Source organism: Merops nubicus, unplaced genomic scaffold, assembly GCF_000691845.1.
Source record: "Merops nubicus isolate BGI_N331 unplaced genomic scaffold, ASM69184v1 scaffold8013, whole genome shotgun sequence".
NCBI lineage: Eukaryota > Metazoa > Chordata > Aves > Coraciiformes > Meropidae > Merops > Merops nubicus.
Genome location: NW_008596826.1, coordinates 1 through 24,806, shown reverse-complemented (window position 1 = coordinate 24,806; position 24,806 = coordinate 1). Strand labels below are relative to the sequence as shown.

The window sequence follows — 24,806 nt, the reverse complement described above, 5'->3', positions numbered from 1 at the left end:
GGCCGGGGCCAGGCCCGGGCCCGGTCCGTCGGTGTGTGCGCGGTCGCGGGTGCCAGCTCTCCTCTGCCCTTCTGCAGGCTGACTCGGTACGTCGTGCTGCTGTGCCTCACCAAGTTCCTCAAAGCCGTGGGGCTCTTTGAATCCTACGATCTGCTGAAGGCGGTCCACCTCGTGCAGTTCATCTTCATAGTGCAGCTGGGGTGAGTGTGCGGGGGCTGGAGCCTTGTCCACCACTTTTTCGGCATGCTGTGCCAGAGTCCAGCCTGTGCCCTGCCTTGTGGGACTCCAGATGAACCAGGAGGAGAAGGCATAGCAGTAGGTCCAGGGAATGCTCTGTTCACAGCAGTGTTTATCCTTCATAAGTCTGCTCACTGTCAGTGCAGAGTCATAGAATACCTCAAGTTAGAAGGACTGAAAAGGGTTATCGAGTCCAACTCACTGCTTCTTACAGGACTAACGAAAATTAAGCCATCATCCAGACACTCCTTGAACTTAGTCAGGCTTGGTGCTGTGAACACTTAGCTGGGGAGTCTGTGCTAGGGACTGATCACACTCTTAGTCAAGAACCTTTTTTTAATACCTAACCTGAAGTTCCCCTGATGCACCTTCATTCCATCTCCTCATGTCCTATCGCTGGTCACCAGAGAGAGAGGATCGGCATCTCCCCCTCTGCTGCTTCCCTTGAGGCAGCTGTAGCCTGTGGTGAGGTCACCCTTCAGCTTTCTCTTCTCCAAGACTAAGCAAACTAGGCGACCTCAGCCACTCATTCTAAGTCTTGCTCTCAAGGTCCTTCACCGTCTTGGTTGCCCTCCTCTGGACACACCCCTAACATTTTGACATTCCTATATGGAGGTACCTAGCACTGTACGTAGTACTTGAGGTGGGGCTGCACCAGTGCAGTGTAGAGTGGGACAGTCATTTCCCTTTACCAGCTGCATATGCTGTGCTTGATACTCCCTAGGACACGGTTGTCCCTTTTGACTGCCAGGGCACACTGTTGAACCCTCAGATCTCTTTCTGCAAGGATGCTCTCCAGCATCTTGTCTCCCAGTTTGTGTATATATAACCAGGATAACCCCATCCCAGGTAAAGAATATGGCACTTCATCTTGTTAAATTTCATACTGTTGGTGATTGCCCAGCTCTCTAGACTTTACAGATCTCTCTGCAAGGCCCTCTGCCCTTGAGAAATTTCAGTGGGTTTGCTACTTGGAAACTGATAGTACTGTGACAGTGCTGATCACAGGAAACTCAAGCATGTCCAGGTTTTCTTAAAGGTGTAGAAGGCAAGATTTCCTCCTTGTAATTTTTATTTCCGTAGTTCTTGTGTGCTTCAGCTGCTTTTTTCTCCTGCTTGAGAACATGTAGAAACAGAGCAAATACAGGGATACGGCCTTTGCAGAGACAATCCTGCTTCATTTTTACCTGATCTGATGGGGAAGAGCAGTCCTATAATAAACTTGGCAGAGTTGGAACATGTGGAACCTTATTTTTCCCTTTATTTCAAATTGGCTTACATATCTGGGCTTCTAACTTCCATGTCACCAAGCACTGTAGTGTTTTTCCCCATCACTTACTCTTGAGCCCCATTGAGGAAGTTATGTACTGTTTCTTACCATTTCTATCAGGACTCTACGTTTGGCATTCCATATATGAATAAACCTTTGGGTGTACATATCCTGCTAATAGAAAACCAGTGCTATTTATTCTCAAAACTTTTGAGATCAGTTACTGACTTCTGTAAATCGCATGTAGATATCTTATTAGCCATTCTCTGAACAGCTTGCATTTGAAACTTATGAGAACTGAAGTTTGCTTGTTGATCACCTTTGTACTGTTATCTTCTGCTGACCACTTGCCCAGCTAAGAAGGATACTGTCATCACCAGGCAGACCAGCAGCCAGAGTCCTCCCTTCACTCTTAAGTCATGCACCAGTCATCCAAGGTGCCCCACCACTGGAGGGAGGAATAAGTCAATACATTCACTCACAGCATAGGGTGAGCAGAAGGAAGAGAGCTGACTTTGGAACCATGCCATGTAGATGGAAGGACCCAGGTGATCAGTCCAACCCCGATCATATAGTAACTGCCAGGAGAGAGACTCATTGTCTTGCCCAGCCATCCTGGGATCTCCACTTGCTGTGAAGAGTCAGGGAGCCCTTCCAATAGCCAGAACAGCACATGCACTTTGTGGGCAGGCCACCGAAACCCAATGCAAGTAGAGTCAGTTCTTATAGAGGTGGCTTCTTGCCCCACCTCCAAATTAATGTGGAAGGTAGGGGCACCTGGTGGTGATTTCCTAATCATTTCCCACCCAAGGCTGTCCAGAGCCAGGGTGAAAACCAATCAGGAGGGTCTTCATTGCCTGGTTATAGACATAAGCCATATGCCAAGTCTCATTCAGGGGTGGGGGTTTAACCCCAGCACTTTGTATCTGGTACATGTCATGCAGTGGGGAAGATAAAGTCCATGAATCATCAGTGTGGCCTTCTAATAAAAAAAGTAGAGGGAGTAATTTTGTCAGCTGAGCCTTATATGAGAGGTACAGTTATTTAGAGCTGGTTTGAACTGAAAGCTGACTGCTAATACACTAATAAAGAAAAACTTTCTTTTAACAGGTCTGCATTTTTTATGGTTTTGTTTCAAAAACCATTTTCTTCTGGAAAAGCAGTAACCAAGCGTCAGGTGAGTTGACATATGTAACAATGATTCACATCTTTGTAGATATTCTTGCCAACGTGGCTCTTGCAAAAATGAAAGCAGAACAGATGTTACGCCACTTGGAAAATGTGGTTGCAGTACCCAGAAGTGTGTAACTCACATTGTGTCTACTGTGCTGTAGAAAATAGTCAACGGTCTTAGTTTCTATCAGCTCCTCTTGAGTGTATCCTAAAAAGATTGGTCCTTGGCTTCATACAAGCGTATGTTTTGAGGAATGGATTTTCAGAAGGAGCTTAGTTTTGAAGGCAGTTTCTGGACTGCCAGAGTGTTGAAGTGCTCCAGTCATGTCCTCTGTGCCAAATGAGTGCTTTTGAGGGGCTAGTCTGTGCACCTGTGTTGAGTTTCCAGAATCTTGAGGTGTCACAGTAGTGCCAGGTTGGAACATACTAGTTTGTAAGAAGTAAGTTTTCTTCACCTACTCCATATTCATCTTGATTTTATGTAATTTTGTGTGGAAAAATTTGTTCATGCACAATGTCATATGTGCTAAGTAGAGAGAATCTGAAGGACAGCCTTCAAAGCGTTCCACATGTCAGCTGCTTTCATGATGAGACACATATGGCAGAATCTTAATGTGTGAACAGGAATAAACTGCATCTCTGATTTGTGTCCAGAAAAATCTGTCCATTTATGGGTTTGTTGTTAAAAATTTTTTCATTCTGGATTTTGAAGATGTGATCTCTGTCATAGTCACTTTGTCTTGTTTACTAATTTCCAAAATTAATTAATTTTCTTCAAAAACTTGCATTTACTGTTAATAATGTATAGAATAGCTGAATTATAGCCTGCTTCCTGAAGAAAGAATTTAACCCATGCATAAATTCTCATAGACTTCAAGTCTTAGTCTGTTTATATGGAATGCTTTATCTAGCTCTTTGTATGTTCATCAGATATATAGAGTAGACTACAAAATAAACAGTATCTTTGACAAGTAAATGGACTTGAATTCTTTTCAGCTTTTTTTCTGGCTTTATTTGTTCAAGAGATCTCAGGCTATAGAAACTAGTAATGTGGTAGAGAATAAATAAGTCATTCTCATTCATGATATATCCAAACGAGTCTTCACTGCCTGCCTGAATTAAGAGGATAGTAATATTCTAGCAGAACTTGCAGAGCATAAGCTTTCCCCTCTTTTTACTGTTATTGTGCTAAAAGAATGCTAATTACGGGATGTTTATTTTGAAAACTGTGGAGAAAATGATAATGAAATACCTTTCTTTTGTAGTGGATCAAAATTTTTAAGCATGCTGTTGTGGGATGTATCATTTCACTTTTGTGGTTTTTTGGCCTTACTCTTTGTGGACCACTGAGGTAAATACATATTTACTTTAAAGATTGTTTTACCTGTTTAAACTGATGTTTGTGATCTTCCCCTATGTTGCTCCTTTGTGGTTTTGTGTCCATTAGCCCATGGTGTCAGCCTCTTGGTTTATTTTTTTTTAAATTTTACATGAATCTTTATGCTTTTTCCTGTGAACTGTGTTGTACTTGAAGAAAGGCACATAATGGTTTTCTGTAGAACTTGTAATTTTCTTCACTCATTCTTTGACAGGATGCCAGTGAAATTCTTCATAGTGTTGATGTGAGTGATGCCACAAGAGAACTCACTGTTGTACAGATTCTGGTTTTCATTGTTTCCCTAATGCCCCTAGTGGAACCCAAATTGTTCACTTAACTGTTGGAAGACCATGACCTGACACGTAGTGATAGTGGCTTGTATTTCTGTGACAGTACTGGTGTAACTTCCGAAAATGAAGATTGATCTATCAGAAAGCATCTTTATAGCGAGAGGAAAGTAAAGCCTTAAATGATACATTTCATGAAGCTGAAGTTTTATCCTCTGCACAAGAGAAGGCATACTTGAGAATAATAGCATTTCTTATCACTGTAGAGGTTTTCTGGGTGCTGGCAACGTTCCCAAATTTAACCAGTAACATAGAATCATAGAATCATTAAGGTTGGAAAAGACCTCTAAGATCAACTTGTCCAGCTGTCTACCCAATACTCCCATGACCACTAAACCATGTCCCAAAGTATCACTTCTACATGTTTTTTTAACATCTTCAGGGATGGTGACACCACCACCTCCCTGGGCAGCCTCTTCCAATGCCTCACCACTTTCAGTAAAGGAGTTCTTCCTAATATCCAGTCAAAACCTTCCCTGGCATAACTTGAGTCCATTTCCTCTCGTCCTCTCACTGGTTACTTGGGAGAAGGGACCAACACCCACCTCACTGCTGTCTCCATTCACAGAGTTGCAGAGAGCAATCAGGTCTCCCCTCAGCCTTTTCTTTTCCAGACTAAACAATCCCAGTTCCCTCTGCTGCTCCTTATCAGACATGTTCCCCAGTCCACTCACCAGCCTCACTGGTCTTCTCTGGACCTGCTCCAGCATCTCCCTATCTGTCATATACTGTGCTGCCCAAAATCGAACACAGCACTCAAGCTGTGGCCTCATACTTGGGCCTAGCAGGTTGTATTGATATGTGGAGAATGGCAGAAGCATTTGATAAACTCAACACTGATGATTACTTGCATATTCTGCTCTGGAAAGCTCTCAATATAACTTGTTAGTTAGCCTCTACTAACTGAAGGAGGTACTGTGAGGAGATAGTGTGCAGGTTAGATCTTCTGATTTTCTACAAGTAAGAGGTTATGAGGTTGGCCCAAACTACTAGACCATCAACACTTCAATAAACAGGATGTAATTCAACAGAAGAGAACCTCTTTTTTCCAGGAGTCAGAACCTTTGGTTTAGAGAAGGTATTGTAGTAAGAATAATAATTTGATCTTAAGCAAGTTAGTATATCGTATTACAAGAAGTGAGTACAATTTAAAGTAATCTAGAGATGAGTAATTTTAATCTGTTCCTTGAGTTAGGAACAGATTTTATGTTATGTCTAGCTGTCCTCAGCTAGATCTATTAATGTTGAAGGCAAATAGATTTGCATTTGTCTTTTAGAATTGTTTAAATTTGCTCTTGAAATCACAGGATAAATCTTTGATGGCTGTGCTATTGAATTTTAGCTGAAATAGCTTGTGAGGTTAACTCGTAAGTGAACAGAGGTGTTAAATTCCTTGTAAGTGAACAGAAGTATTTATTTCTCTTTTCTTATAGGACATTGTTGCTGTTTGAGCACAGTGATGTCGTTGTTCTATCACTCCTTAGTGTCTTGTTCACAAGCTCAGGTGGAGGACCAGCAAAGGTATTTAAACATTTGTTTTATCAAATGTGAAAGATACTGTGTGCTATAAATTCAAGTACTTCTTTACCTGGAACAAACAGTGTTTCAGACCTATGTTCATGTCAACTGCTTTTTTTAGCTTAATTAGTGGTGAAATAATAAGGTACACTGCTTGAACTAATAAGTGCAGTATTTAGACAGAAACAGTGGGTGGAGCTGTTGCAGATCCATGGCAGATAGCTAGAAGTTTTTCTGTCTGTAGGCAGAAAAGAACCTTGAGAATGATTTTTGCCCTTCAGCATCTTTTGTAATGGGATTCTTGGTTCCAAGTGACAAAAGGGCACCTGTGCATGTAGTGTTCCTGGCCTTTAGGCACTGAAGTCCAGTGATGCAGTCTCCAGTTCCTTGCCGAGCCTCTGCAGTGTCTGTAGCTTTTCATATGCTTGGGTTTTTTCTGCCCAAAAAAATCTCAAATACTTGAATGTCTGCATGAGCCTATATGTGCTGAATACTTGGGTCCAGCCTTGCACTTTATCAGCGCTCTGTACTTGAGCCTTCCTTTGTCTTGAGTCAAGTTACAGACAGTTTTGCAAGATGCTGTCTAACTGCCTCATCAGCCCTAAAGGAATGACCTTATCCCAGAACCTAGCAGTCTTGACCACTTTGACTCAAAAAGAATGATAGTTGGAGGAAGACAGCTCATCTTGTCATTAACCCAAGGCTAGAGTACTTGCTGTGTAAGAGAAAGTCTGGCTTTGGTGCAACCTTGGGCTGGAAGTTTTGAAATCTCTGTTTCATAACTGCTGCTGGAGTCCCTTAATCACTTTTAGGCTGGCCTTAGGGTGACTAGCACACTCTAAGCCTTCCACCGTCCATGTGAGTTGCTTAGGCCACCAAGCATGAAGTTCTTCATCTGGAAGACACTTTTTTTTTTTTTTTCCCAACCAACTACCCAAAGCATAGGTATAGGGCTTCAAAGACTTTTTGTCAATACGTATCTTAGTGGGCTGTGCTTGGCAGTTAAGCCTTGTATCTGAGACAGCAGAAACAAGGGAGCAATAAACCTGTCCTCCAAGTGTTTCAGCTTTATGAAGTAAACTGTGGCAAAGAGAAGCCAGCTGACTTTCCAAAACAAGTATGTGATAGCTGTATTTGGCTTCAGAAGATGAATTGTAATAGTATTTTTTAGCTGTAAAGCTCAGTGTGTTGCCAAGATGATGAATACCAAAACTGCACTGTCTTAAGTCAGGGTGGTGGAAGCTCTGGGATCTCATAGCAGCCGCTGTCCCTTCCCCACAGAAGCACTGCAGAGCTCTGCTTTCTCAGAGCCTTTGCATAGTGCTCTAGCTTTTACCTCTCCCAAGACAAAATTCTGCAGTTTGTCCAGTGGGTCTTTTTTATAGCTCCCTGATGCTACAGAATATGAAATCATCAGGGCTAAGTAGCCATGCATTCTAGCAGACAAAATCACACCACAAAGAAGGAGGCAGTCACACTTGAAGTTCATAAGACAGGCTTCTGGCTTGTTACCATGGTAATTTGCCCCAAGCTAACTGGTGAATCTGAAAACCAGAAAAAGTAACAAAATTACATCATCAAGGTCACTTTAAAAAAAAAAAAAAAAAAGTTTGTGGGTTTTTTTGTTCCTCATGTTTTTCTTACTGAGCTAAAAGATACTTGCATTGATCAAGGGGCAGGGCGGAAGGGGACTGACTTCCTGTATTTTTTTTTTATATTGGTCCATTACAGCACATTATAAAAACATTTGTGTTTTTTTACTTTTTTTTTTTCTTTTACAGACAAGGGGTGCTGCTTTTTTCATCATTGCTGTGATCTGCTTACTGCTTTTTGATAACGATGACCTCATGGCTAAAATAGCAGAACATCGTATCCTTTCTTGCTACATGTAAGAGCAAGTGCCTGTGACTGCTGGAGCAGAGAGAATACAAATTCAGTGCACAGGAAAGAATACACTTGTATTCTTAGAAATCTTGCCTTTTGAGAATCTTAAAGCATAAAATATTACTTTAACATGTAAATACTGGTATTTAAAGCCAAATGAATGGCATTGTTTACTTTGGTAACTTGGAATACAGCTATAGATTGTAAGTTGTCGTTAGAGGCTCCCTGCCAATTTGCACATATCAGACCACTCAGGATTGCTAGGTGTTTTTTTGATCAGTTCTCCTGGTTTTTTTAGAAATTCTATACCTAATGGCTGTAGCCTAAGTGTATGCAGTAAATGGTTGACAGCCTGGCTGGCAGTCTTTTCTGTGTATCTGGAGGATTCATGGAATCATAGAATGGTTTGGGTTGGAAGGGACCTTTAAAGGTCATTTAGGCCACCTTTCTTGCAGTGAGCAGGGACACCTTCAACCACATCACATTGTTCAGAGCCCTGTCAGACCTGACCTGCAGTGTTTCCAGGGGTGGGGCTTCTACCAGCATTCTGGGCAGCCACCCTCACTGTAAAAAAATCTCTTCCTTCTATCTAGTCGGATACAGCCTTTTTTAGTTTAAAACCCCTCGTCTTATCACTATAGCACTTAGCAGATACCCTGTCCCCATCTTTCTTATAGGCCCCCTTTAAGTACTGAAGGGCCACAATAAGGTCTCAGCAGAGCTTTCTCCAGGCTGAACAACCCCAACTATCTCAGTCTTCCTTTGCAGGTGAGGTGTTCCAGCCCTCTGATCATTTTTATGGCCCTCCTCTGGACCTGCTCCAAGAGGTTCATGTCTTTCTTGTACTGAGGACTCTAGAGCTGGACACAGTGCTCCAGGTGGGGTCTCACAAGAGTGGATTAGAGGGGCAGAATCACCTCCCTCAACCGGCTGGTCACGCTTCTTTTGATAGAGCCCAGGATACAGCTGGCTTTCTGGTCTGCAAGCACACGTTGCTGGCTTGTGTCCACCTTTTCATCCACCAGTACCCCTTCTGTGCAGGGCTGCTCTCAGTCGCTCCATCCCTCAGCCTGTACTGATACCAAGGACTGCCCTGACCCAGGTGCCAACCTGTGCATTTGGCCTTGTTGAACCTCATGAGCTTCACATGGGCCCACTTCTCAAATTTGTCCAGATCCCTCTGGATGGCATGTCATCCCTCAGGCATGTGAACTGCACCACTCAGTTTGGTATCCTCTGCAAACGTATTGAGGGTGCACTAAATCCAGCAGTGTCACTGATGAAAATACAGTACTAGTCCCAATATGAACCCCAGAGAGACACCATTTTTCACCAGTCTCCATCTGGACATTGAGCTGTTGACCACTAATCTCTGGATGCAGCCATCCACCAGATAGTTCATCCATCAAATCCATCTCTCTCAAATTTAGGGAGGAGGATGCTGTGGGGGACCATGTCAAAGGTCATACAGAAGTCCAGATCATAGCTGTTTCTTTGTCCACTGAAGTAGTCTGTCTATCATAGAAGGCCACTAGGTTGCTCTGACAAGACTTGCCCATGGTGAAGCCATGCTGGCTGGCTGCAATCACCTCCCTGTCCTCCCTGTGCCTTAGCATGGCTTCTGTGAAGATCTGTTCCATGATCTTCCCAGGCACAGAGGTGAAGCTGACAGGTCGATAGTTCCCAGGGTCCTGTTTTCTACCCTTTTTAAAAATGGGTAAAATATTTCCTTTTTTCCAGTCACCAGGGACTTCACCTGACTGCCAGGACTTTTCAAATATTGCAGTGAGGGACTTAAAGATTGTTTCATGCTTTTGCAAATGTAATCTCAGTTGAACTGCTAGGCTGAAAAGCAATGTGAAGTGGCTTGCAGTAGCTCCAACAAAAATGGACTTGAAGCTGCAGATGGATGCTGGCTAACCTGTTTCAAAGCTACTGAGTGAACTGGAAGTTTTCAACAAGGCATCTCACCATAGTGAATTGTACTGGCAAGAAGTGGTACATCTAAGGATTGGCAGTAAAAACAACAAGATGAACGTCAACATTCTCAAAGAAGGATGAAAACACAGAATTACAGATGCATGTGGTATATTCAGGAATAGTATTAATCCAATGATTTTTCAGTGAGGAAATTCATTGTTAAAGTGCCCTTTACTAGTTTTTCCAAGAGCTATCATTAGTTTAGTATTTGCTGCATTGTGCTTGTCAATTACGCTTTGTTTTCTGAATTTTAAATATTTAGAAGATGGAAAGATACAGATCGTATTTTAGACCCATCAATGTTTTAGTGCTTTTAGTGAAAATCAATCTAATTTTTAATGTTGTTGAGGGTATTTTTTTTAAGTCTGGTTGCCAAAATTAACATAAATCATGTGTTGCAACTGCTGTGTAGTATTCAACAGTGGCTGTGTTCTCATGGTTAAAATACTCTTTTGTCTGTGGAAATATTTTCATCTTTCCTAAATTTTAAGGATCTGACAAACAGTAAAGCTCAGTTTGTTTACTTCTCTGTTCTGTGGTCTTCTAGTACTTCTACTTCATCTTTGGTTTAAAAAAAAAATAATTTAAAAATCATCAAATGACGCTTCCTTAACTTCTTTTTTATTTAGCTGAGGGGCATCATGACAGTGCTCTTACACATGTTCTGTATACAATCATTGCTTTCCTGGGTGTTGCAGATCACAAGGTAAATAACTCGTATTTTACTAGGTTAATATTTAAGTTTTCTGGGTAAGAATTTCTCCAGCTCCGACACAGTCCAAGCCTAAATGAAATCCAAAAAGTTCAACATGCCCACCTCATATGGGGATTGAACTCCTGCTGTAATTTTTACATCCTGATTGAGCAGCTTCAGCCACAGCAAGCCAGATCATACAGTGTTCAACCTGTATAGCTGATTAGGACTTTCCTGTAATGCACAACCTAAAAAGTCTCATTAAAATTATCATTAAGTATTTTGTCGTCAGTGTTCTGGATGTTCATAATGCATTGCATACAGGCTGCTTTTTGCCCACTTTTGGCATTTGTCTTTTGCTGCTGCTTATTTATCTGTCCCCCAGTCTTACCTTTTCATGAGATACTTGGGTCTGAAGACAAATTCTGATACTTTTCAGTAGTATAGTGCCATTATAATTGATTGCATGAGTATCCATGAGCATCAAAATCTTAAGGCATGGGATTGACCTGACTGGCTGATTGTTCTGTCAGTTCAGTCGTGTTGCTAAAGTGGCTCCATTGAGGATCAAAACAGGAAAAAAGAATATATAAGGGGGCAGCTGACGAAATATTAGTATAAAAATAAACTAAATGTTAGACTGGTTAACTATGCACAAAGCAAGTGTGATCTAAAGTAGGTGAGATGCCGTGTGCGTATCTTGTTGTTCATTTATAGAACAATTCTGAAAGAAAGTATTCCTGTGAAGAAAAATGGTATGGTGTTATGTCAATGTTTAGCCTGTACCCAGGGCTAAACTACAGCAGTTGGTGTATTGCCCAATAACCCCTCCCCAGCAGAGAAGGGGGATCAGGAAGAGGAGAGGAGACCCATGGGTTGAAATGAGAACAGGGTTATTGAAACATTAATATCAATGCAAATAGAGAATGTATGATGTTATGCTCAGTCTAGTGAATCTATCAGCAGTGACCATAACTGGGGGAGCATCCTCAGGAGCAGAATGGTAAGTGAGCCAGTCCAGAGATGGGAATAAGAAGGAAGAGGCGGGATCAGAAGGAGCCCAAGCAAGATCCCCTCACCTCTGCTAGCAGACTTCTCTCTTTATACTGAGCATGATGGTTGGTGGTGTGGGATGCCCGTGTGAGCCAGCTCAGGTCAGCTGCCCTGGCTGAATCCAAACTGCTGATGGCCTGCAGACCATGGCTGGCCTGCGGTTCTGTCCCTGCAAAGCCAGCATAGGTGTGATTAAGAGTAAGTGAATGGTAAGGTCTCATGAGTGAATGAAAGGCTTAAAGGCCAAGGTGGCAGGACACTTTGTGGTGTACTTATGCTTTCAGAACTTCTTAATAACAGAGGATGGGAAACCAAGTTTTGTGTGATTTTTCTTTTCGCTCATACCCTGTTTGCTAGTTATGCACTGCTTTTGTATGCCAGTTAGCAGTATTGAGAGTTTTAAATCCTCAAGTCTTACTAGGCTGTTGTGAATAGAGTGAAAAGTATTACCCTGTATGCAGCATTGCTGTTGTTAACTACAGTAACAATTTCAGGAAATATCCTGTGTGGCTTTTGTTGGTAAATTAAGGAAAGTATATTAATCTTTTTTTGCATTTAAATGTCACTTAGTTGGGAGTGAGTATTTGACTCTTAAGAAATGCTAACAGTATCTCTCTGTGTTTCCAGGGAGGAGTACTGCTTCTGGTACTGGCATTGTGCTGTAAGGTTGGTTTTCACATGGCTTCCCGAAAACTATCTGTAGATGTAGGTGGAGCCAAGCGTCTTCAAGCTCTGTCTCATCTTGTTTCTGTATTTCTGTTGTGCCCATGGGTCATTGTCCTCTCTCTGACAACAGAGGTAAGATATCAAGTACAAAAATAATTCTTTGTAATGCTTCTGTTTGTGAAGTACAGTTTAAACTTTTCTTCAGAATATCTTTAAAATTGCCAAAGGTGCCATCTTAATTTTTTGGAGTAAGCTCTGTGTGAATTTTTTCTTCTCTATTTTGATGCACAGATACCTTAATTTCCTCTTTTGTGCAATAAGTTTCATCTTTCTTGTTCAGCTATGATATCCTAGATTCATATACTAATGTTGCACAAGTATTAATGACTATATAAATACAGGGCTTTTTATTCCTGAGGAGTAGGTTATTGTAATTTAAAGACACACTCATTATGCCTGCATGCTTAGGGGGAGAAGACTATTGCAAATGACATTGATTTTAGGCGTGTGAAAGTATTTGAAATAAGGTGCTGTAGTGCATATTAGCTGTATGTGTCCTTCTGTAGCTGGAGTGTTGGCTTTATATGATAAATTGAAAGTGTAGAAGTATTTGTGTTTGAATAGGTTGCTGATGTCATGTTTGACGGAAGTGAACTAAATTTAATGCTGTGGATATAGTTACACCCAACGGTGAACAGCCGTGCTTAAAACCTGTTTTTTCTTGCAGAGTAAAGTAGAGTCTTGGTCTGCTCTCATCATGCCTTTTGTAACTGTCATCTTTTTTGTTGTGATCCTGGATTTCTACGTGGAGTCCATATGCTCTGTCAAGATGGAAGCTTCCACGTGCGCTCGATATGGATCCTTTCTTATTTTCATTAGTGCACTGCTTTTCGGCAACTTTTGGACACATCCAATAACAGATCAGCTTCGAGCTATGAACAAGCCACCACATCATGAAAGCACAGAGCACGTTCTCTCTGGAGGGGTGGTAGTGAGTGCTGTCTTCTTCATTTTATGTACGTATGCTTATTTATCTTTCAGTAAATCTATTATCTGTGTGATGGGGAAGCCAGTCAGAAGATGGACATGTGTAGGATTCTTTTGGTTGGGCTTTTCTGGATTCTTTTGAATAAGAAGGGCCTGGAGCTTTGTGCTCCTATTGTCTTCTACAAAAGTAAGGATGTAATAAATCTGTTCTCTTGTAGAAGTTAGGATCTAGTTAGACATGTCCCCACTTATGGCGGGGGGGTTGGACTGTATGACCTTTGGAGGTCCCTTCCAGCCCAGGCGTTCTATGATTCTATGGTCTAATCTTACATAGCAATGAAATCTAACGATAAACTTAAAGATGAAGCTGACAATCACCGTGCTGCCTGCAAATTAAATGCAATTTAATTTGACTGATGATAAAACACGTTATAAAATAGCTGTGAAGCTTAAAAAACACAACAAAAACTTGAATACTTTCCTTGCAGCTGCCAATATCCTGTCCTCCCCCTCCAGGAAAGGGCAGAAGGGTACCCTTATTGGCTATTCCCCTGAAGGCACTCCTCTCTATAACTTCATGGGTGATGCATTGCAGCAGAGCTCTCAGTCCTTGCCTCGCTTTATTAAGGAGTCACTGAAACAAATCCTTGAGGAGTATGATTCTAGGCAGATCTTCTATTTCTTGTGCCTGAATCTGGTAAGTGCATGGTTTTTTTTCTGAAACCCAGGAACCAGTAGTATATAAACAGTAAGGGTAGGAAGAGTTGTTCTTTAAAAGGTTCCCATGATTGCCTGGTTTTAATGTGACCCTTAGAAAAGTAGTTTCATTAGGTGGAATGTTAGAATGGGAGATTTTTGTGCTAATCTTATAGTAAGTAGCAGTTTGATTTGTCGTCACAGTGTGGTGCTGGTTGCATCTGCAACAGTTAACACCAGTAAGTAAATACTTGCATGATGGTACCTGTAAGGTTGAGGTATCTTAACATTACAGCAGCTAAGCTGAAACTAGCAAGGCCTTCAAGGATGGGGACAACAAAATAGTGAGATTGGTTAGTGTCATTTTGGAGTAGATGAGTTAATGGTAAATTGCACAGGGAAAATGTAAAAATGTTTGTCTCTGTACCCTTCTCAGAACTAATTCCTGATATATAAACAGCCGCCTAGGTGGGGGGGGGGGGGAAGTTTTTACAGAACAGATGTATAGACAGCATTGCTTTTACACTTATAATAGATCGCATCAGGGTTGTTGCATTGTTTAATGACAAAATGCTTAAAGTTTTGTATGCACAACCTTAGTTTAAAATTCTAAATGAAAACTTAAATTTACTCCTTTAGAGGATTGTTTTCTTAGGTCTAACACATTCAGGAAAGTAGGTTCAAAAATGTGTCTTCATGAACTTGGAATGTATCCCTTTTATTTCACTGGAGGAGAAAGAAAATGATCTAGAAATACTTCGAACAGTACCTCTGAAAACTATCAAGCATCCTATGAAAGTAGTTTCCTGCTAGCTCCCAAGACATCAAGTTACAAGTTAATATTTGATGAAAAATTCAGACTCTTTCATTTTAGGCTTTCACTTTTGTGGAGCTTTTTTATGGTGTATGGACCAATAGCCTTGGCCTTATTTCTGATGGATTTCACATGCTTTTTGATTGTTCTGCATTAGTGATGGGGCTTTTTGCAGCTCTGATGACAAGATGGAAAGCAACTCGCATATTTTCCTATGGGTATGTATATTAGGGTCTTTAAGGACTATCTGAAAATCATTCTACTTGCTCTCAAAATGCCTTGCTATAAAGATCTGTTTGGGATGTTTTAATGGTGTGTGCTTCTGAGGGGTTTTTGCTATGTCTTTTCTGTTCCATTGGTGGTCCCCTCCTAAAAAATGTGTCCAAAATATAATTTTCATCTATATCTACATATCAAACTATATTGCTGAATATTATTTAGAAATTGCCTCACTGTATGTATGTATGTAGGTATGTATGTCAAAAATATATATTGAAAGTCAGTGTTTATGTGAAGATTTAAATTCTTCTGACATAATCAGAATTTGTATGGTTACATTGCATAGCAATTTAGCAGTTTGAAGTCCTGAATCTGCAGTATATATTAAAAAATATTTAAATTATTATAGCTTTATAATGTTAGTGTTTGGACAGTTGCAAACTAGCTACCTCTAGGTAGGAAACTAACCCAGAAATTAAGGCATGATTTTGTGGCATTAAGGAATAAAATCAAAGCAATCTTAATGCTCTATTAAATGTATTAGAACTTTATTTATTATAACTTTGAAACTTATTCTGAGTACCTAGTCTTCACTCTCAAAAGTACATATATATTTCTTTCAGATATGGACGGGTAGAAATTCTCTCTGGATTTATTAATGGCCTCTTTCTGATGGTAATTGCTTTCTTTGTCTTCATGGAATCAGTGGCCAGACTGGTGGATCCTCCGGACATAGACACAAATATGCTAACTGTAAGTTTTGTCATTCTCTTTTAGTGTTTTTGGCAGTTAATGGTTCATTTATGTTTGTCTTCATTGAGAAAAAAAAAAAAAAATTCAGGAAACTAAATTTGCATAGTCAAAAGATATAAACTGTGCCTTGTTTAACATATTCTAATTTTAAAATCCATGCTACATCTAGTTTTAAAATATAAAAGTATATAGGCATGAGTATGATTTAATTAAAACAGTTACATTGATTTTTTTTTTCCAAGTTGTTGCAGTTCTAGTCTTTTTAGGTGGTGGTCTTTCTACAGTAAAAGATACTAAGGAAGTAGTCTTTTCAAGACTAAATTTGTTTCTGTTATTATGTAAACCAGTGTCAATTATTACAGAAAACATTTTGTATTAGGCTCTGAGAAACCTCAAAAATCAGTCAGAATTTGTAACGTTACACTGAGTGTGTTAACTATAGCATAAAGACTCATGCAGCTGTACATGGCTAATCTTACCTACACCTCCATCTCTCTACCTTCCACAGCCTCTTTGAGGGCTCCTCACTTACATATTCAAGCTTTCATCCCTTTCTTTTAAATGCAATAGTTCTTTTTTTCAAACTAAATCGTTTATTATGTAATTCTGCAATTCCATTTTTTTCCAGCTTCACTTGTCTTCTCTCTACACGCATGCAGAGAGAACAGGAGAGCCCGTGCTCTCCTGTTCTCTTCAGTAACAAAGAGAAATATTTCTATGTAGGCACCATTACAGACGTGCAGTGCTGCAATCAAGGCCTGATTTTTTTTTTCCCTGTTTTAATCTTCAGTATTTTCTCCATTTTCACTACTGATTTTGTTTCTTGGGGGTGGCAGGGGTTACCTCCTCTACACGTGCATGGTCTGCATAGCCAAAGAGAGGTCTGATAAACCCCACGCAGCACTTGCTTAACTCCTTTATTAGCTGGAGTTACTGTTAACACTTTGCTAGTTTTTCAAAATAACAGTAGGAAAACAGGCAAGCAAATAAAAAGCACAACTTAACCAATAAAGCAATAGTTGCAGTCTTCAGTTCATAAAATTTTAGATGAGTGTGTGTGTCCTAGATACAATACACAATTTTATTGTTTTTTTGCAAATGAAAGCAAAGCAAAGCTTGCATTCAAACCAACTTTATCTCTTTGAAAGTAAATAAAATCAATCACCCTTTCTCAAAACCAAATTTACTATCTTGTCCTGATTGGTGGATACTAGGTTTTGCATTTTGATGGTGCTTACTGGGTGGGGTTTTGGGGCATGTCAAGGGAAATAGGGCCTTTTTGAGGGGGAAAGAAAATTCTTTGAAACCAGCTTGTATATTGAAAGGAATATGATAAGGAATCCATATTAGAATAGTCCTTCTGTCAATGTTAATGCTTCCACAGCGTTCCTTAATTAGGTGCAGTGTTTCTGATTCCCATGTTCTAGGAAACAAACTTGAACATCTTGGAAAATGTAGTGAGGTTAAAGACTTTTCTCCCTCTCGCAGCCAGTCTCTGTTGGAGGGCTGATCGTCAACCTTGTTGGTATCTGTGCCTTCAGCCACGCACACTCCCATGGGGCTTCTCGGGGAGGCTGCCACTCACACGATCACAGCCACGCTCACCACGGGCACGGGCATTCCCACAGCGAACACGGCTACGGCCATGGGCATTCTCATGGGTCTTCCGGAGGAGGCATGAATACCAACATGAGGGGCAAGTACAGACTGATGACTTGTAAATTATGTATGTGATGTCCAGCAGACCTTGAAGATACTCCGAGTCAGACCACGTACTATATGCATCATTCTTAAAATCTCTCTCCAGGAGGGATCTGACAGCCATCTAATGTGGTATACATGAATTTCTCAAACTGTTTCTTCATTAATGAGTTTAACTTAAAGAAATAAATATTGAAATGTTTCTTGGCAAGGTTCTCTTTCATGTGAGTAATACCTAAGGGCCAATAAAAAGCATTAATCCACAGCCTTCACTAACATGAATGAGCAGCCATTATAAACCTTACTGAACAAGCATAAAGTCCTTGTTTCTAAGTTCCATCTGGAAACAAAAGTATATGTTCTCTATCTATTAGGAAATACTACCATGCAGACTCAAGGTACTGTTTGACAGCTAGTTGTAAAAACGCTAGGGGAGGGGATAAGAAGCAGAAGAACAAATGCAGGCCAGCAATCTAGAGTATGCCTCTCTTTGTGATTTAGAAGATAAGGTGGTAAAGATTAAACTGTCTTCTTCAAATATAAAAGCAGAAGATAACCTAGAAGGCCAATATATGGTAAAATTTCAGTATAGCTACTTCTTGGAATTTTTTTCCCTGGTAGTTAGAAAGTTGCTAGTTACCAACAGCCTGGCTTATAAAAAAAAAAAATCTATGAACAAATGAGGTTTTTTTGTGTAAGCTTCTCAGAGGATAAGCATTTTAGCAAATAGTCTCATATTTCATTGGTTATTTTATGTCCTAATTCAGCTGGCTGTTCTGTTGTCTGGCATTTTTGTGAAGTCTGCCCATACTCTTAGCTATTTCAATATTCTTTCAAATCCTGACGCTTAACTATCGCAAAAATGGTTAGAGATCACCTGTCTGTGCCCACTGAGTGTACACTGAACCACCGTGAAAGCAGTATAAAGTACAAAATTCCTATCAGTAGCAGACGGGTAATCTTGTTATAAAATTGGAGCAGAGTGGCATACAAAACCTGAACAATACATTTAATGTCTGTCCATGTTAGCCAGTGCATTTACACTGATCTTTGTATCTGTCAAGGATCAATGAATCCCTCTATATGGAGTTAAACGATTATGCTGTATTGTACAAATCCCACTAAAAATTTAAAGACTATTCACACATGGTTTTATCTGTGAATGCCTGCCTAGATCACTGTAGAGTAAAAAAAAAAAAAAAATGTTATGCATTTGATTTGTAACTAAACATTAGAAAAGCTAAATGTTTTGTTTAATTTTGCACTAGGTTAGGCAGATGGTTGCCTCTGTTTATACTGAAGGGTGTTTACTATGTTTAACACACCTGACTGTGTTTCCACTATTGAACATACATGTACATTTTAAACAGGACTGTTCAAAGTAATCATTCAATTTACTTTGTTTTCAGGTGTGTTTCTGCATGTGTTAGCAGATACTCTTGGCAGTGTTGGTGTTATCGTATCCACGATATTTATTCAGCAATTTGGATGGCTCATAGCTGATCCGCTCTGCTCTCTTTTTATTGCTACGTTGATTTTTCTCAGTGTTATCCCACTATTGAAAGATGCCTGTCAAGTGCTTTTATTGAGGATACCTCCAGAACAGGAGAAGGATCTACACGTTGCTTTAGAAAAGGTCAGAATGACAATTCTAAATGTTTTCATATACAAACAGACAAAGCTATAACTGGTTTTGATAATTATTTGTCATGGCTTAAGGTCAGCTTTATGCTGAAAATGAGGGATATGGGATGGAATATTCCACTTTCCTGTCTGCTCCTCCCTGCAGGTGCAGCCTTTACTTTCTGCCCTCCTCCATGTGGTACAGAAGTGTTAGCAGTGACCTTGGTGTGCACACCAACCCCTGATAGGAACTGTAAAAATGGAACGTTATCACTGCTAGAGACAGACAGAGTCTGTGAAAATATGCCACCAACTTCAGAAAGTGCAGTTAGTTAGAAGAGCTTTAGCTGAAAAATAAAATAACTGAACAGAATTAGTTCTCTTCTGCCCCAAACCAGGACGTGATTAAACACAAGGAGTTCAGTCTGACAGCTTCTTTTGTCTTACACAGCTTTATATCTCCAGCTGTTCTAAATCTCCTTTGCAGAGATGCAACAGGATTAGGAGTTCTGCCATGTAAAGTTGTTTTGCAGCTAAAAGATTTCCACTCTTTTCTGTTTTTATGGGTAGTCACTATCTCAGACAAGTATGGTAGCAGTGTGGGTACTTAGTACTTAAGAAAGTAATACAGGAATTCCCAAAAGCCTGCAGCCTTTTTAAACTTGGTGTGTACAGTTCAGGCTACAGGATTGTATCTTGTGCCTGTAATGGAAGGTTTTCTTATTTATTTGTATCATGAAGGGTGTGCTGGGTCACAGTAGGTAAGACGGCAGAAGTAAAGCTGTTTTTTTCTTATTGCTTCTCCATTTTAATCCATCTCTCCCTGTCTGCTGCAGTACAGTACCTACTTTGAGCCTGTGCTTAGTCTTCACTGTTGGCTCATTTGAAGTTCCTGCCCAGAACTGTGGTGCAGACCCCAGTGTGAAGAATTCCTCTCTGTAAGAACTACTTAAATGTTCTTTGAGGATGCCATGAGCTAGAGGCAGCAAGGGAGACTGTCTTGATGGGTGTCCTGTTCACTATTGGAGGGGCAGATGTGTACTTGTATGTATGAGAAAGAAAATAATGTCAGTTGGCTGGGAGAAACCTGTGTACTGAAAAGAAAGTGAGGTGCAGAGTGGAGTTTCACATCTGATGAGGGAAGACAGCAATTCTGGGAAACTAAGAAAAAATAAAGTATTTTTGAAAGCAATCAAAAAGCAATTAATTAAAAAGTAATAGGGTAAATATATTTTAAAATATATCACGGTGAAACTATGTGCTTGCTGTAGGTTGACCCGAACCAGAAGCCAGACATCCACACAGCCATTTGGTTGCTCCCCCCTTACCACTGCCACTGGGACTGGGAGGAGAACGGGAAGAGCAAAAGCAAGGCAAATCTAGGAGCAATAGAAAAGCAGTTGAACAGGTGAAGGAGGGGCAGGGGGGGCAGTGCTCCACCTCCACAAGCAGACCCATACCCAGACAGTCTCCAAGCAACAGCCACCTTGGAAGCCAAAAAAAAAACCTTCTTCCTCTACCCTAGTTTTTATTGCTGAGCAGGGCAATAAGCATGTTGTGCAATATCCCTCTGGCCAACCTGGGTCAGCTACCCCGGCTATCTCCTCTAACCATTTCTTTCCCACCCCCCACCAACTTGCTGGAGCAGGGGCAGCATGGGAAAACCAAAAGGCCTTGACAGAGCCCAGGTGCTGTTCAACAATAGCCAAAACATCAGTGTGTTATCACAACAGTTCTAAGCACAGATCCCAAACTTTGTACAACAGGCTGTTATTGTGAAGAAGGTTAAATCCATCCCAGACAGACCCAGAGCAAAGATCAGTTTCTAAAAATCATAAAAGTATAGGAAGATACTATGTCCCTGAATTAAGTCCAGCTATAACTAAATGGCTGTTTGTCCTGGATAGTGAGGTGACAGATGCCCTAGAAATGCCCAGCAAGCTTTCTGTTTGATCTGTCCACTGATGTTCTTGTGATCTGTATGCTAAATAGTTGCTTGGTTTTTTTTTTTTCCTCTACATCATATTTAGCATTGCACTCTGCTGGGTTTTTACCTGAGTTTTACTTCTAGCTTCCACTCTTTGACGAAAGTAGGAAAGTGACCTTTCAATACGACACATATCTGAATAAAGCTTAGTGGGGAAGCTGCTTTGTTGTACAGCTTTACCTCCCTGTGAAACATTTGCTACCAATATCCACATACACAAGTCTAAAATGTTTTCCTAAATTAATTGTTGCTAGTGTAATTTCTTTACAGGTTCAAAAGATAGAGGGAGTCATATCCTACAGAGATCCTCATTTTTGGTGTCACTCTGCAAGTATTGTGGCAGGCACAATACATGTGCAAGTGGTGTCAGACGTGATGGAACAGAGAATTGTACAGCAGGTAAGGCGCAGGGTTTTTAGAGCTTAATATCTGAATTTCTTCTCTGGAGCACTTTTTCAGCCACAGACTGAGGATTTGAAGCTTCTGTTTGTGGTTATTTTTGTAGTTAGCTATGTTGTTAGTGGTGATTTTCGTAGTTCGTGTCTCAGAGCTGGTCTCTAATGATGTGCTTTCCCATGCCTTTTAGGTTGGAAGTAGTTGCATAAAGAGATGTTTGCTAAAACAAATAAAAAAAAAAAAAAAAAAAAAAAAGCAAAGCAGGCAGGATTCTCACTGTTGAAAACAGCACTACATCTGCTGTGAGAAAAGGAGGAGGAGGTGGATTTCATGCTGCAAAGCCAGCAGTAAACAGTAGGGATATCTAGATGCTAATCATGGGTTTAGAACTGGCTTCTAATATCTGCCTGCCTTGGGTGTTTCTTTTCCTTAAAAAGACACTTACTTCCTTATGCAGGACCTGTTATTGCAGATGCTGCAAAGCCATACCCTCTGGAGCTAGTCTTAGCTTTCCAGAAAATTGAATTCTCTATTATGATATTTTTTAAATCTACAGCACTTCAGAGCCAGAACTCTGCAAGTTACTGTGAGGTGCTTATAAACTGTAATACTGATGTTAACAATCCTGTTCTGCTCAGGTTACAACTATTCTGAAAGATGCTGGTGTGAACAACCTGACTGTCCAAGTGGAGAAAGAAGCTTATTTTCAACATATGTCTGGACTCAGTACGGGATTTCAGGATGTCCTTGCAATGACTCAGCAACTAGAATCCCTGAAATACTACAAAGATGGTACTTACATAATGTGATACAAAGTTGTGTTCACCAAAGGATGTGGTGTAAATGGTGAAGCTGCAGGAGTCTATATTCATATTTTTGTCAGGACATCTTGCACATACCTGCGCAGAAACAACTGTACTATATATTCAAATTTTTTTAAGCATACCGTCTTTATTAAAATTTAATCAAGATGCTTTTATAAAGGAAGTAAGATGGACTTGAATATTTGCTGTATATGTGAAAATAATGGAAATCTTAAATCCTGTACTTGGTGTTTATTAAACAGAAGTCTTGCAGCTTGTGTATGAACATGGATATATTCCATACTTTCTCTTAAGTGTGGAACATCATGATTATAATTTTGTGTTAGCAGTGGGAAATGGAGATAGTTTCTGTTGGACTGCAAACTATCAACTGAAAAACAATTTTCTTTCTTTCAAATATAGCTTGAAGACTGAGTGAAAAAACTTTACGTGTTTGTTATGGGGAGTAAAAACCAACATAAAGTCATGTTTTCCATATACTTTGTTAGATCATAAATTTAGACTGTTTTTATATCATGTCTTAGCATGCAAATCTTATTAGTCAACTTAATTTTAATGCATCAGAGCAAATTTATGTTACCATTTTAAATTTATATAAAATTATTTTTTTAAGGAGAGCAATCTACTGGTTAACAGTGAGAAATTTGCAGGGAAGGGGGTGGAACGGGGACACTGGGAAGATTGTACTCACTTTTCTGTTTCCTGGGAAGACTCAGAATAAAAACAGCCACTCTGTAAAATAAATGGGTTTTATACTTCTAGTATAGTAACTGTAAATTCAATAGTTTGAAGCTTAAATTAACTAATCAGTGAGCATCCTACCATTCAGCTAAGCTTCACCTCTTCAAGATGCTTTACTCTGTCTCTTATTTGACTGGTTTTTTTTTAATATCATAACACAGGTGCAGGTGTACTGTAGCCAGCTGTACTTTTCTGTATTACCCAAGGAAGCAGACTGGGTTCACAGTGCTGAACTGTGACAGTAATTTGCTGAAGCAAACTGAAAATTGAGACTTTTTGACTGGAAAGAGAGTGTTTAAGAAAGAACTATGCATGTCAGGGTCCTAACACTGTGAAGAAAACCTCTGTCTTCAGTGAAAACCTGTCAACAGGCTAATAATACATCTTCAGAGGTACTTATCTTTACATCTGTTCACAGTCTTCCTGTGCTCCCTTTTTGTCTGAAGCCCTTAAATATTTTCCTTGGAATTCAGCACATCGATTCAGTTGTTAGCAAGAATGAAAGCCTCTTTCATCATTCCATGTATCACAGCAGTCTGACTTTGTCATACTGTTTTCTTGTTCTGGGATTTAAAATCGGGACCCAAGTGTCATAAATAGGACTGGACTTGATGTTAGTGGGATTTGAGGATGAAGTGATGTAGAAATTAAATGATCGGATCAGATACACCAGCAGTGCAGTTTCAAATGTCAGTGAGCAATTCTGGTTCTCTTGGGACCCAACTGTTTATACAAACTGCAAAGTTCTATTTGTAACTGGTTTCCGTTCTGTTCTCCCAGCGCTGTGATAAAACGCTATCAGCAGGACAGGACTGCCTTGAAAAAACTGACCAGAAACCCTCCCAAAGCTTCATTTATTTTTACACACAGAGTGATAACTGCGTGAATCGCAGTCCCTTATTTCTCAGGGTAGCACCGCAAAAACCAGCAGAGCCCTCAAAAGCTTGATCCTGTTTTCTTCTGATGCATGCCTTCAGTTGGGTTTTTCTCACATTGCCAACCCCAGAAGGCTCAAGCCAATTCAAGCACAGCAATCACACTTGGTCCTTAAGCAGGGTGATTTTGGTTTTGCAAACCATTCTCAAACAGAGGCTGCATTTCACCATGCAAATCACGCCCAGTCCCCATTGTGATAGACAGGTGAAAAGGGGGGTGATTGATTATTTTCAAATTGTTTGCTAAATGTAACTGAGAAGCCTTCATGCTTGCTGCAGCCTCCTCTTGAGCTGATATCCTACTGCAGCTGCTACCAACAGGATCCAAAAGGAAGGTGACTGGAGGCACGTTAGATGACCCTAGCAGGGAATTTCAGCTTAAACCTGGATACTTGACAGGGAAGTGCGAACCCACTTCTAAACATGTGTTTGGCAGCTTTTTGTGTTTTGGAGCTTTTTGTGTGTTATCCAACAAGTACTCACTGTTTCTCCTAGCTACCCTTGACAGGAGGACAACAGCAATCAATTTCCATCTTAAATTCATTTGATGAGAGCTGATGTCAGGCAATAATCCTCCACAAAACGGTGGAAGGGCTCCCCTCCTTGCCCTTTCCCCCCCTCCAAGATCTATTAGAACTGTGCTGTAAGGGCAGGTTTTCAAACTACAGGTATAGGCCAGCTGATGATTTTAATAAACACTAACGGGGGGGAAGATTTTAGCCTAGTCCCTTGGTTTGTAGGCAGGCAGTAGCAGCAAAAGACCTTCGAAGATGAAACAGATTTAAAACCAGCAGCAGCGAACAAGGCATGTGTATACAACGAGGGAAAAATAAATGTGTTTTTCAATAATGTTTTAAGCCTCTCGACTTTTCTGGTTAAAAAATAACAGTCGGGATGTAAGCAGGGAAGTGCGTTAACAGAAACACGTCG

The 24,806-nt window shown here is 40.3% G+C and overlaps 1 protein-coding gene across 1 annotated transcript; it reads left to right on the top strand.

Annotated features, from left to right (window-relative positions):
• Nucleotides 1–77: 77 nt before the first annotated feature.
• On the top strand, nt 78–22,467 carry SLC30A5 (solute carrier family 30 (zinc transporter), member 5; the record flags this gene model as incomplete). The annotated part of the gene is made up of 15 exons (XM_008936493.1): nt 78–200; nt 2,618–2,684; nt 3,946–4,031; nt 5,839–5,926; nt 7,705–7,792; nt 10,417–10,493; nt 12,162–12,332; nt 12,928–13,216; nt 13,676–13,884; nt 14,758–14,915; nt 15,540–15,669; nt 17,158–17,365; nt 18,780–19,006; nt 21,251–21,379; nt 22,015–22,467. Coding segments are annotated over 15 exons (2,221 nt in total), but the record flags the coding sequence as incomplete, so codon positions are not given.
• Nucleotides 22,468–24,806: the final 2,339 nt, after the last annotated feature.